Source organism: Onthophagus taurus, chromosome 6 (genome assembly GCF_036711975.1).
Source record: "Onthophagus taurus isolate NC chromosome 6, IU_Otau_3.0, whole genome shotgun sequence".
NCBI classification, from domain to species: Eukaryota; Metazoa; Arthropoda; class Insecta; order Coleoptera; family Scarabaeidae; genus Onthophagus; species Onthophagus taurus.
In genome coordinates, this window is record NC_091971.1 from 1388455 (window position 1) to 1402480 (window position 14026).

Consider the following 14026-nt stretch of genomic DNA (forward strand, 5'->3'; position numbering starts at 1 on the left):
TTGGTTTTTAATAAGGGAGCGAATTTTGGGACCGTCAAAAATACCTGCTTTTAACATCTCGATACTGAGACCAGGAAATAATTCACAAATATATTTGAAGCAGTCGCCGTTCTTATCTAAAGCTTTCACGAATTGTTTCATAAGTCCAAGTTTTATATGGAGGGGAGACAGGATAACTTTTTCGCGACTTATTAATGGTTCTTCGATGATGTTTGCTTTTCCTACATCCATGTTAAGTCTCGATGGCCAGACTTTCCTGGTCCAGTGTTCATTTTTCGCTCGACTATCCCACAGACATAGAAAGCAAGGATATTTTGTGTATCCACTCTGCTGCCCCAATAAAAAGTTTACCATTTTTAAATCTACACACACTTGCCATTGATGTTGATCGTATGAAATTTTTTCTAAAACAAGCTTGATGTTTTTATATTCTTCCTTAAGTATAGTGGAATGACCTATTGGGATTGATGCTAACACGTTTCTGTTATGCAGTAACACACATTTCAAACTTCTTTTAGAACTATCTATGAATAGTCGCCAGTCTTGTGGTTGATATTCTGGAGGGCCCATTAAATTTAAAAGCCCAGAAATGTCATTACAATATACGATATCATTCAAATTTGTGAAATAAGGAAGAATATCGCGCTCTCTAGTTCGATAACTTGTTATTGACACGCCAGGATGAAGGCAATGTTTTTCTTTCAGTCTTGACGCAAGAAGCTCAGCTGATTTCTTCGATAAATTTAAATCTCGAATCAAGTCGTTTAGCTCACTCTGAGAAAACCCTTTTCGTGTAGGACTACTTTCTTCGAATTCACTTTCACTGCTGTGTTCACTGCTACTGTTAACGTCTAACATTTCAATATCATCATAACAATCGCCGGGTAAAGAAGTAAATTCCTGTGTTGGTAAATCTTTACTATGCAACGTTGGTGGCTTAGCTGATTGTTGTACATCTGGGTAAATCCATGAACGCTTTTTATACCGATTCATACCCTTTACATTTACAGCGCAAAAATAGCAGTCATCAAAGTGGTTTCTTGGCTCTCTCCAAGTCATCGGTATTCCAAATGGCAGCCCTTTTCGACCTCCTTGTGTCCAGTATCTGAGTGACTCCACACAAGTTTTACAAACTTTATGCGGAACCCAACATTTATCTTGCTGTCCAAGGTGTTTTCCAAAATATGCCTGATAGGCTTGTTTCACGAAATCGTTTATATTCCTTCGTTGCTTTTCCTGACAGTATTTACCACATATATAGCAGAAATGGTCGGGATTATTAACACAGGACTTGCGTGATGATCCACTCATACTTTTTTATTTTCAACAACTACGTCAAGATGACAATAAAAATGACACAAGAATGAGTAAACTACACCGAATAGTGATCAAAAAAAACAATGTTAAAATTTTAAGGCTATTTGATATTTCGAGGGTTTTGTTATTTTAATAAAAATACCAGTTCCACAATTTATACAATGAAAACAAGTTCACGAGGAAAAGAGCAATAAATAAAAAACGCGTATGCGATCAATTTGAATCAATCGACCATTCAACCAATTTGAATATTTTTGGTCTCGTTTGAAAGAGCATTTTATGCTCTTTTAAAAGATATTTTCAGTAAGACCGTTTGGTTTACAACAAATAAGTTAGAGGGCGTTATCTGGAGCGATGACTTATTTTTGTGATTTTTGAAAAAAAGTTAAATGGAACGGTACTATTTACTTCACAGATCCTTAGTCACCATAAAATTTGCTAAATATTAGTGAAAACCGCATCTCGATATCGCCATCCGTTCTCGAATTATAGAAGAAAATGTTAAAAATTCGGGTTTCTTTAATCAGATCTAATCACCTTATAGAGAATAACAAAGCACATAGCCATGGTAACTATGGTAACTAGTTGAAAACATTGCGCTTTGACAACTGTCAAAACTTAATTCAAATAGTAATTGTCTGTTACATTTATTTTGTTTTACAATCATGTCTTTTACTAACGTAGCAGCGTATGATATGTTACGTATTTATTTTCAATGTTTGGAAAATGCTGTAATTGCATCGCGCGAATATGCAATGCAGTTTCCACAAAGAAGACATTTTTCTCGAGACGTGTTTTCAAGATTGGCTAGGCGATTACGGGAAACTGGTAATGTGCAACCTATTCAGACACCTATAAGAACTCGCAAAACATGCATCGACGAAAATATTATTAATGTTTTGGCCTACGTACAATTCCGACGACCTGGGAATCCCGAAAACAACTGTGCATAAGATTCTTCAAGAGAATAATATGCATCCCTACCATATTATTTTACATCAGGCCTTAAGAGAAGCCGATTATGATAACAGACTTAATTATTGTCATTGGCTGTTAAGTATGATTGAATTTTTTAACAGAAATACTATGGACGGATCTTTCAATAGCGCAGGTGGTGTAAATTTGCATAACATGCATTATTGGTCGGAGCAAAATCCACATTGGATGCGACAGATAGAGCATCAAAATCGCTAGAGTTTGAATGTATGGTGCGGAATTGTGGAAGGAAAACTTATACGCAAAACTTAACGTAGAACGATTTTTGGAATTTTTGAACGTTTTCCTTCCACCCCTTTTAGAAAACGTCTCCTTGGAAACAAGAAGGAACATGTGGTTTCAGCTTGATGGTTGTCCGGCGCACTATGACCGAAACGTACGTCAGCATTTAGATGAACTGTATCCGAATCGTGTTATTGGAAGGGGCAGTCTATCTCCTTGGCCGGCGCGTTCCCTGGATCTAACTTGTTTGGATTTTTATCTATGGGGTAGATTAAAAGACCTAGTTTTTCAAGAAGAACCAACAACCAAGGAAAATATGATTGAAGCTAGATAGAAACTTGTCCAGGGCTGAAATACAAGCAGCAGTTTTTTCCACCGAAACTAAAGCAAATAAATGCATCGAGAATGATGGAAAACATTTTTGAGCAGAATTCAAAGTGTTTTGGTTTATTTTGTTTTATTGTTATAGTTGATGTTTCGTTGGTCCGTTGACCTTTAAACATGCTTCAAAAATGGTCTTGAACCAGTCCTAAGCCTGGATAAAGTGTGAAGGAAGGCTCTACGTAATACAGGGGACACCCTGTATATGATTTATTACAATTCGTGCAATCGATTCTGTATACCGTCTTTATTTTATCTTTCCTATTGGTGAGCAAGTTTTCCAGTTTATTGTGGTTGTAAGGAGCGAATGTCAATTCTGTACTTTATTGGTTATACCAGGTATGTGCATGATTTTGTTGAAGTTGATTTTGTTAGGTGTGCTTCTATTATTAATTATTAGTTATTATTGAGTTTTCATTATTACTATGTTTATTGATATAACTGGTCAACAAGGATTGTGTTATTATTATTATTAGGATTGTTTTATTTATGGCATACGAAAATATGATAAGATATCTCATAAGTTAGTTGACGCTGGATGGTTGTCGATGGGGAACAGAAGAGTGCTTCAGACATTGGTGGTTTATCATAAACTAATGTTGAGTAAGACTCCAAGTTATTTATATAGGAAGATTAATTTTAGAAGTAACGTTCATAATCGATTGACTAGGTTTATTTCCTTTATTTCTCCACCTGTCCATCGCACGGGTTTGTTTGAGAGATCTTTCTCATACCATGTTTACAAATCCTATAATCTTATTTCGATGGCTGATTGGAGGTTAAGTGTATCGACGTTCAGGTCTCGGTTATTTGAAAGATTATTCAGATGTCAGTGTGCTTCTCTGTTGCAAGGGGTCCCGATATCGAGTTGCGTTGCGCATGTCACGGAATCGAGTTTAGTTAATTAGTTTATTATTTACAACTAATTTAAATTTTTTTTTTTGTGTTTTGTGTTTGTTACGTCTTCAATTATTAATGTTTAATACCTCTTTTTGTTATCGAGGTGAATTGCTTGCCGCACTATGCTATAATAGCTCTCTCTTGTTTAGATAGTTTTATTTTGTATCTTTTTTTTTCTTTCGAATCATTTATTGTTTTTATTTTTGGTTATATTATCTTGCTATATTATATTGTTTTATTTCTGTAATTGCTGTGTGGTTTGGCAATAAAGTCTATTATTATTATTATTATTATATCTCTGGTTCAGAGGTGGTGATTTTGCCTTTGTTATGGTGTTACTTGTATTTACAGAATGATCAACATTCTGAATACAAAATTTTGTATTTATACTGTATCACATTTTATTGATTAAGATTCTGGGATAAGCATTTTCCAAAAGAATTTCATATGTCACTGTTTTTATTTCTTTTCTGAATGGTTTATCAGTCAATGCAATAGCTCTATGTATTAAATTATTCATTGTGTTTAGGATCTAAGTCTTAGGGTGGTTACTGTAGTAATGTAAGGTTCTATTGCTAGAAGAGGTCTTCTTATACCAGGTTGTGTAAACTTTGTTATTGTTATGGTCTAGTATTATTTTCAAATCTAAATACGGTATTTGTTCTTCTTTTGTCAATTCTACTGTAAATTTTTTGTTTTTTCTTCGTGATGATCAGCAAATCGTCTATATATTTAGCTAATAGAACTGGTTTTTTGTTTGTTTTTCCAAGCTGAGTGGTTAGTACTCTTAAATTCAACAAATTAAATTCAACGTATTGAACAAATACGTTTAAATAAAATAATTATAACTATGATAAATAAATTAACTCTTATATTCGATTCTATTTTAGAAATTTTGGAAAAACCGTTAGTGTACGATGACTTTTGGGACTGTCTGTATATTGTGACATATTTCAAATAAAGAATGTGATTAGAAAATCTTCAATAGATAAAAAGGAAATATCCATGAAGCAAGATTATATCGTTCCCAAAGAAAGATTTTTCTTTTAATTACAAGAATTAACACACTTCGCGCATTAACCATTGCGTCATATTCTTGTTTACTTGTGAAATACGTTTTATTTTCTTGGTAATTATTATGCATCTTAAAAGATTTACTGCGCGTGGAATAAGTAATTTATAAGTTTGTTCACGGTTACTTTTTGTAACAATAAAACTTAAGATTAAAATTAAATGCGATAAAATTTCATAAAAATAATATATTTAAATACATACAAATTAAATTACACCTTATTAAGTACAAATTACAAGTTCACGATCATTGTTAATCCTAAACTAATATGTGGAGGATGATTTAAAATTAAAAAAAGCGAAATATTCACATGCTTGAAAAAAAGAAAAAATTAAAAAAAGGAATGTGCAAATGTGATTTGGGTGCTTTTAATTTTGATTTTTAAACGATCGTTGAATTTGATGGGTAATTCGCAAAAAAAAAATTAATTTCAATCACGAATTAATCATTAAATTTTGATCTAAAAGGTACTTCTTTTCCATCTTCTGTTTCTGTTAATTTAAAGACGGATTCCCGGATTACGGGAGGCAACGAAGTTCAATAACTCTTCGCTATCTTCGCATACGAAAGGTTTTACATGGTGACAAGCGACATCATGCCATTTAACACCATCGTTGTAGAAATTATTAAGAATTGATAAACAGGATTCATCGTTACCCTATAACAAATTCAATTTAATAAAAGTTAATTCAAAAAAGAAATTTTAATAATTACTTGGGCAGCTTCTCTATTATCTGGTTGAGCTTGTCCAAATCCTCCGGTATGACTCCAATCGCCAGTATTTCTTTGAGTTGTTGGTCCGATTTTTGCACCAGATCCAGACCAGAACCAACCGTTAATATTTGGTGGTTGTAAATCGGGTCTGTCACAACCGGCAAAGTTACATTTCCTTCCAGATGTCCAAATATAACGGACGTTTCCTCTGGCTAAGCGCTGTTTAACAAATTCGTTTTCTTGAGGCGTTTCTAACGAAACAGCGTCCATGCAATGTCTTCTGCAAATATTTCTTGCATCTAACCAATCAACTTCTAAATTTCTTGTTGGCGAGTGTTCCCAACTGAAGAAATACGAATGGGTCACTCCTCTCGCGTCTCTGTAGGTTGCATGACGTACCCCTTAAAAAATTTTGAAAAAAATTTGTGTATAATAAGAGATTAACCTCAATCTTCAATAAAAAAAGGTGAAAAAACCTTGCAAAAGCTTTAAAAACAATGCGTTTTGCTAACAGTTATTGCAACAGGATTCCCGTTATGGCGGTATTTCGCAAGAAGAAGAGATAAAGTCGGATGGATGCGTTTGCCATTGTCCACACTTGCGAGTTAAAAATGAAAGTAGCCTAAGGAGTCGATTGCCACGACCACAGCCGACCCATTAGTTACCACTTCTTGCAACCAGGCGCACATTTAATGTTTCTTCTTCGACTTCTTCTCGAGCGGTCGACGAACTCTCGAGAAGTTTTTATGAGATGGTTTTCCACAAATGGAGTTATTAACACCTTTTTATACTTATTTAATGTGTAAATAGATCTTTTGTTGTAGAAAAAAATTAAAAAAACCCAGCGCTTCCACCAATTTTTTTTTTTACTTACTGTTTGCACAACTTCTTGGATCTGGTAAGGCTAATCTTCTTTGGGCTAAAACCATAGCAGCTCCTATTACAAGGAGCAAAATTTGACGAATCATCTCTGTAACAAAAATAAGAAAAGTTTTACAAAAATATTCATTTTATGTACACTAAAATATATAATATATACAGGTGTCCCGTTAAGCGTACGGAGCGGCTGTATCTCTAGAACGGTAAGGCCAAGAGGTTTGGGAAAAAAATCCTTATAAGCAAAGTGACCAAGAGAAATAGCTGGAAATTATTTTGAAGTTCGTAATTCGACCGCTAGGGGGCGTAACTGCCATTGAGAAACATAAAGTTGCCGCTATCTCAGAAACTTAGACGATGAGCTATAACTTTGACACCATCATTTAATAGCTTGGATAATACCGCATCGCTTTTGTTTTGCGATATTTCTCATATCTGTCATAATAAGGGAGGGGGAGGCCAATACGTTTTCATATGTTTACATTTTAATATCTTCTAGACCATTCAACCGATTTGAATGTTTTCGGTGTTGTTTGAAAGAGCATTTTATGCTCTTTTTAAAGATATTTTCAGTAAGACCGTCTGCTTTAAAACAAATGAGCTAGAGGACGTTATCTGCAGCGATTACATATTTTTGTGATTTTTGAAGAAAAGTTAAATGGAGCGATACTATTTACTTCACAGACCCTTAGTCACCTTCAAATTTGCTAAATTTTAGTGAAAACCGCATCTCGATGTCGCCACCCGTTCTCGAGTTATAGAAGAAAATGTTAAAAACTCGAGTGCCATCAATCGGATCCAGTTACCTCATCGAGAAAAACAAATCACATAACCATGGTAACTGTAAACATGTCATTTACTAACGCAGAAGCGTATGATAGAGCGTATGATGATTTATTTTCAATGTTTCGAATACGATGCAACTGCATGGCAAAAATGTGCAATGCAATTACGACAAAGAAAGACATTTTTCTCTAGAAGTGTTTTTAAGATTGACTTAGCGATTACGGAAAACTGGCAACGTGTAGCTCATTCAGACGTCTCTATGAATTCGTAAATCATATTGGTGCGCAATGTGATCCCACATAATCTGGGAACTCCGAAAACAATTGTCCACAAGAGTTCTCAAGAGAATAATATCTCCACCACGTTGTTTTACATCAGGCCTTAACAGATACCGATTATGATAACAGACTGAACTATTACCATTGACTTTTAAATATGATTTGGGCAAATCCAAACCTTTTATCACAAATGCTATGGATGCATGAAGCATCTGTCCACAAGCTGATGTAAACCTGCATAATATGCATTCTTGGTTCGAGCAAAACCCACATTGCTTTCACCCCTTTATCTATTGGGCAGACTAAACGACCTGACTTTTCAAGAAAAACCAATAACCAGGGAAAATATGACAAAACACTAAATACCAGTAAAAACGTGTCCAGGGAAGTGACTTAAGCAGCGCTTTTTTGTCGTCGAAACTAGATTAAATAAATGCATTGAGGTTTATGTAAGACATTTCGAACATTAGTGAGTTATTTTTGTCAAAAATTTAAGTTATTCTAAGTGTTTCGGTTTATTTTGTTTTATTATCATTGTTGATGTTTCATTGATCCGTTGGCTTTTCAACACGCCTCAAAAGTAGTTTTGAAGCAGTTCTAAGCTTGGATAAAGTGTGAAGGAAGGTTCTAGATAATAAAATTTTTGTTATCTCTTATTTGTTTCCTAAGGTAACTTGATCCGATTAAGATATACGAATTTTTAACATTTTCTTTTATAATTCGAGAATGGATGGAGATATCGAGATGCGGTTTTCACTAATATTTAGCAAATTTTATGGTGAATAACGGTCTGTGAAGTAAATAGCACCGTTCCATTTAACTTTTTTTCAAAAATCACAAAAGTATGTAACCGCTGCAGATAACGCCCTCTAGCTTATTTGTTTTAAACCAAGTGGTCTTACTGAAAATATCTTTTAAAAGAGCATGAAATGCTCTTTCAAACAAGACCAAAAATATTCAAATCGGTTGAATGGTCCAGGAGATATTAAAATGTAAACATTTGAAAACGCATTGGCCTCCCCCTCCCTTATTATGACAGATATGAAAAATATTGCAAAACAAAAGCGATGCGGTATTATCCAAGCTACTAAATGGTGTTGTCAAAGTTATAGCTCATCGTCTAAATTTCTGAGATAGTGGGAATTTTATGTTTCTCTATGGCAGTTACGCCCCCGCTTAACGGAACACCCTGTATATATAATTTTTTTAATTCTTCTCTGAAATTACACTGATTTTAAAAGAATTAAATTATATCATAAGAACTAAGCATTTTAAAGCAAATTTAATTAAGATATAGCATGGATATAGTATGTCTTTATTCCTATAAATTGTTCATGATTTTTTTTGTTTATTAACTAACTTGTAAAAACTTTCAAAAAATTTAAACAAAAAAAATCTTGGTGGGTTTCTCTATTTTACGAACTGTTAAACTATAAATAAGTTAAAAGAGAAACTTTTTAAGTAAACATTTTTCTCTAAAAACAATCCGTCTCTTTCTTAGATTTTCTAGGTAATTTATTTTAACAAGTTTAGAATTTTTTCGAGGTCACCGACACCATTAAAACACAAAAAAAAAGCACTGAAACCAATTTGTTGAATCATCTCATTTCTTTAAAATGAATCGGAACACACCTCGAAGGACGTCATCGTTCCGCCCATTCAGTTTCGAGGTCGAGAACCCCGAAGAGACGAAGACTTGGAGAAGCCGATGTAGAAGAAGAAGTGGTAGGTTGAACAAGATATAATCACCGTTAACCGCTTTTTGAAGTCGAACGAAGAGTGGACCTTACAATGACCGCTCTTAAGATACGTTATAATTCGTTTATGATCATTTTTTTGGTCAACTCAAAAAAAACAGTTTATTTTAATAAGGATATTGACATTGACTTTGGTTTAATTTAGTCCTTGGTGAAAGTATCTCAAAAACGAATTGAGATTTTGTAATTCTATAATGGGTATTTTAATGCAAATTTAATCTAGTTTTAGCGTGCCGTAAATAATTTCTTAGATTTCATAAATCTAGTTATTATTGATAATGAAGTAAGTTATTAAAATCTGTGATTTCTTTTTGAGTCAAATTATTTCTTAGAATTTAACCCAAATTTTTTCTTGTTGAAGATAATTTTTGGTTCACGATCTCTGATCTATCTGCATTGGCACGTGATCGACTTCGTCATCGGCACGTCTGTCCTGGATGGACGACGATGTTTCCTGGGTCCGGCCGGACTTGGAATCCGGGTCACAGACCGACCTGACCTGGCTTTCTTCGCCCGAACAAACCGGAGGTGTCCGCAATCGGACTTCTTATTCGAAAGACGCAGGTGCTAAACATCATTCGATTTACGTCAATATCACGTTTGAATTTACCACCATTTGCTTCAGAATTAAATAATTTGATTATCTTTAAAACAATAAGCGTTGAGAGTAAAAGAAAACGAAAACGGGGAAATTAAATTTCCCACAAAGAATAAATTAGTTATTCTTTATGCGATCTGATGAGTTTCACTTTCCATTTTAAATGGCACGACATTAAAATTACCTGCTATTTGAAGTTAGGTTCAAATAAGAAATTGATGAATACCTAAACATATCGTTAAATTGTGAAAGGAGACTGGAAAATTTTTCAATTCGATACTCATCCGCACTTTAACAATCACACCAATTACGTTTGAACCGAGTTGAAAATACCGATTCCCACGCGGATAATTCCCAGGCATAAAAGACTCCGAGTTTCTGTGTGATGGTGATGTAATCGAATGATGTACCGACGTTGTTTAGGATTTACCATCAGGAAGACGAAGCAAAACACTTTTAAGTTAATTGTTTTGAGTTGTTACAGCAATCTTGGTATTTTCGAGATAATCTTGAAGAATTCCTATTTTAGTTTTTAAGTACGCTGAGATTAGGTGAAAGTTGTAATAAAAAATTTTGATTATCACATTTCACAATTATTTTTGATTAAGAACATAATGGGTGTTAAATTAACTCAAAGTTATTAGAAATTATTTTTTCACTTTTAGTAAAGTAATCTTTAAAAATAATCTAATCGGCAAATAATTATGGTTTTGTGAAATTGATTGACATTGATAGAGCATTTTCTATTCAATCTTAACATGACACCAAGCTTTATAAAATCGGGCCAAAGTTTTTTGCAAAATAAATCTTATTTATTACTTATAATTCAGAATCACCCTGTATTTATATAGATAACCACTAAACTTTCAAGGTTGTAGTTTCTATGAAAATATTCCAACTTGTTACAACGTGATGGTACCCTCATTGAGACATAAAAAAAAGTTTTATTAAAAGTTATCCAGTGATTGGAATGTTGGATTCAATATGCAGTTTGCTTTATGACCACAATCAATCCATAAGTCTTCAATCCCTCCAACAAAAAGAGCTTTTACAATAAAGAGTAAAAGTAAACTAACAACTCCGTCAATCACCCGATGGTGCAATAGAACGTTTTAAATTGAACGTTAACATTCCCATAAGCATTTATAAAACGAAACGACTCGATTTTCTCCTTTTACCGTCTTCGGATTCGAAACGAAGATATAAATCTTTATAAATCGTCTCTCGTTTCCACTCGTTGTTATAACAAAAAAAAACGTGTAAGCAACATTCACCGTTTTTGTATTCGCTTTTTCTTTAAAGTAAGCAAAAAAAGAAATTACAGCGTGCAGTGTGAATTATCTTCAGATACATAATTGGATAGCATGTGGGGGAGATATACAAGTTGAATAGAATCGTTTCCCATAACGCAGTGAAACCGCAAGTGCACCTAACCTAACTAGCAACTTTCTTCGTCTGCGTGTAGAGAGCTGTTTTTCCTTTCAGCACTTGAATGTACATTTGACTTTTGACCGGTTGTGGGGATCGATGCGTTTTTCGAGAGGTCATCGAGCTTTTGCTTCAGCAACGACAGCGCGCTTTATAGAAAGTTTGCGGGAAATCACGTTTAACAATTTGAAATGCCGTAAATACGTGACTATTTAAATTAAATGTTAATATAAGTAAAATTGTAGAAGAATTTAAGTTTTTAATACGAAGAAAGTTGTATTTACAATTATTTATAAAACATTAAGAAAATGTAATTAATGCTGAAGACAAGAAGGTTGGCTGATGAAGAAAGCTTTTTTAAAAAAAAATCAATTTATGCTATTTATTATAACAATTAATTATAATTTCGTTGGAGATGTGATTATTGCTATGTTATGCTACTGGGGAGTGAGGATATATTCTTTTTAATGTTTCATCTAAACTATTCGACACCATTAATCATTAAAATTCTTGATTTTTGGTTTTGGATCTTCCTTTTATGCGGCTTCTCTGCTTATATGTGAAACTTATCTTATTCAAATATCGCAGTTCTAAGGAATAACATATGAAATGTTGTTAATATGATATAAAATCAAAGTGTGCAAAACCATGTTTATATATTCTATTAAATAAGTAAAGGAAAGCACTTCGTAATCTAGTAGAGCATGATGAAATAGATCACGTTTTTGGCAAGAAAATCGATGTGCAGATATATATACTAAAAGCATCTTAAAGTATCAAGAGAAGTCTAAAAGGAAGTGTTTACGACTAAAATTAACGTTTTAAAGGCAATCTTTTTAAACAGAATGGTTTTAGAAAAAGATGTCTAATTTCAACTTTTATCTGCTATGATACATGTGAAGACAATAATCATTTAATATTATTGAACTATTGTTTAAACTTAACCTGATGAGGAGCTAATAGAGGTTGATATAATAATATAGCAAAAATAAGCAGATAGTCATTGACCAAAAATACTTTCTTTAAGAAATGACTAATATTAAGTTTAGTATGACTTAGTTTTTGACAAAAATAGATTAATTGAAAAAATTAATCATACATTTTTATTAAAAGGTCATACGTATATGGAGATAGAAAGCGAATAATGATTTGGAAAATTAAGTGTGAATATGGAGGTATACTTTAAATACTGCCACAATGGATTATAATGACATGACATTTAGTGAAAATAAAAGTTATTCAATACATCTTACGCATAACTCACTGTTAGTTTCTGGAAATGTATTTAGACTAGTGCCTTACATTAAAAAAAATTTATGATGATGTTAGTAGACAAGCTTTTGTTGTTTTCTTCTTGGGGTAGCTCAAATTTGTCTCTGTGCCACCCCATACATTGCCAACAGTATACTTCACACTTGTTCACTCTCATATTACTTATCAAGATTATTTAATTGGAATTACTTTAGTGTGTTGCAAAAAAAAACAATAAAAACAATGTTTACACATTGCTGATAAAACTTGGATATTTGATTCTGCAATGTTTATATATTCTAGAATGCATTAAATATATTAAACATTAAGCAATATGGATTTACAAAAGTGAAGTAATTAACCAACCTTCATGACTACACCTGAAAACCTAACCAGAAACTGATTATGAAAACAACAATCAATTTTTCAAATTTCAAAAATGGCTTATCTTTACTTAGCTTGCTAATATGAAAAAGAATCGACATATTTTAGGTAAAGTGCTATTTCTAGTACACGAATTAAGCCTAAAACTTATTATAACTAGCTATGTAAGTATTTTGAGTTTAGCCAACCTGAAAAAAATATAATTTTCATCAAAGTTGACACACTGCATTTAGTAGCAAATTAATTTTTGTATTAATCTTAACAATACTAGATTTGAATTGTTCTCAGCGAAACTATGCAACAATAATTCATCTTAATAGATAATTAATACATTTCTTAAGATTTCACCCCTCAAAAGAATAAAATCTGATAAAATTTATGCATTTATTTGCTGCACTTTTTTTAAGAATATAATTCTTTTAAGAGTACTAAGTCTAAAGAATTTTTCTCATTGCATAAAAGTTCTTAAATAATTTTTGTTACTTCAAATCTAAAATCTAATAAAATATCTTAAATTTTTTGATAATCAAATAAATAATTATTTTTTTTAAATTAACTTACCTGTTAGAAAATTTTTATGAAACCAAGTCGCAAGGAATGTAGTCACAGTTGGAACTACCGCAGTCCGACGCGTCCTCTGTATATAGCCGGCCTACATCCCCACATCTTAACCTAGATAGTGGGCCCCCGAGGAGGGAAGCCCCGCCGCTCTTAAGCCCCCCTGAGTAGGCTGGGGTCATCCCTATCACTTCACAAACTCCTCTCCCAACTAATACTGTCACTATCGAAACGTTTGCGAATATTAATTACTTTTTTTGAACATTTAGACCACCTAGAAGTAAAAAATTTATCACATATTATAAATTTAAATTCAAATTTTTGTTTAACATGATTGATTTTGTTCAGATTTAGTGTTAATTATGCTTTAAAGGGAAAGTGTTAATTAGATTTTAATGAAATTAATCTGGGAAGATGGGAATTTTATTGTTTAAAGAGAAAAATAAGTTTGCTTTTAAATGATCATCTTCTAAGTTGTACGTTCCGGGGTCATCGTTCTAGTTCTTTA

At 32.9% G+C, this 14026-nt stretch overlaps 1 protein-coding gene across 1 annotated transcript; it reads right to left on the reverse strand.

Moving 5' to 3' along the window:
• Positions 1 to 5060: 5060 nt before the first annotated feature.
• Positions 5061 to 13628, reverse strand: LOC111424960 (uncharacterized). Its single transcript, XM_023058701.2, has 4 exons — positions 13522 to 13628; positions 6477 to 6572; positions 5603 to 6003; positions 5061 to 5546 (listed from the first exon to the last, which is right to left on the reverse strand). The coding sequence occupies exons 2-4, from the start codon at positions 6568 to 6570 to the stop codon at positions 5388 to 5390; spliced, it is 654 nt and encodes a 217-aa protein (XP_022914469.1). The 5' UTR covers positions 6571 to 6572; positions 13522 to 13628; the 3' UTR covers positions 5061 to 5387.
• Positions 13629 to 14026: the final 398 nt, after the last annotated feature.

Coding starts and splice junctions, on each gene's coding strand:
- LOC111424960 (XM_023058701.2), bottom strand. CDS start 6,570: ATGATTCGTCAAATTTTGCTCCTTGTAATAGGAGCTGCTATGGTTTTA. Junction 6,004..6,476: donor TCCAAGAAGTTGTGCAAACA/GTAAGTAAAAAA, acceptor AAATTTTTTAAG/GGGTACGTCATGCAACCTAC. Junction 5,547..5,602: donor ATAATAGAGAAGCTGCCCAA/GTAATTATTAAA, acceptor AATTTGTTATAG/GGTAACGATGAATCCTGTTT.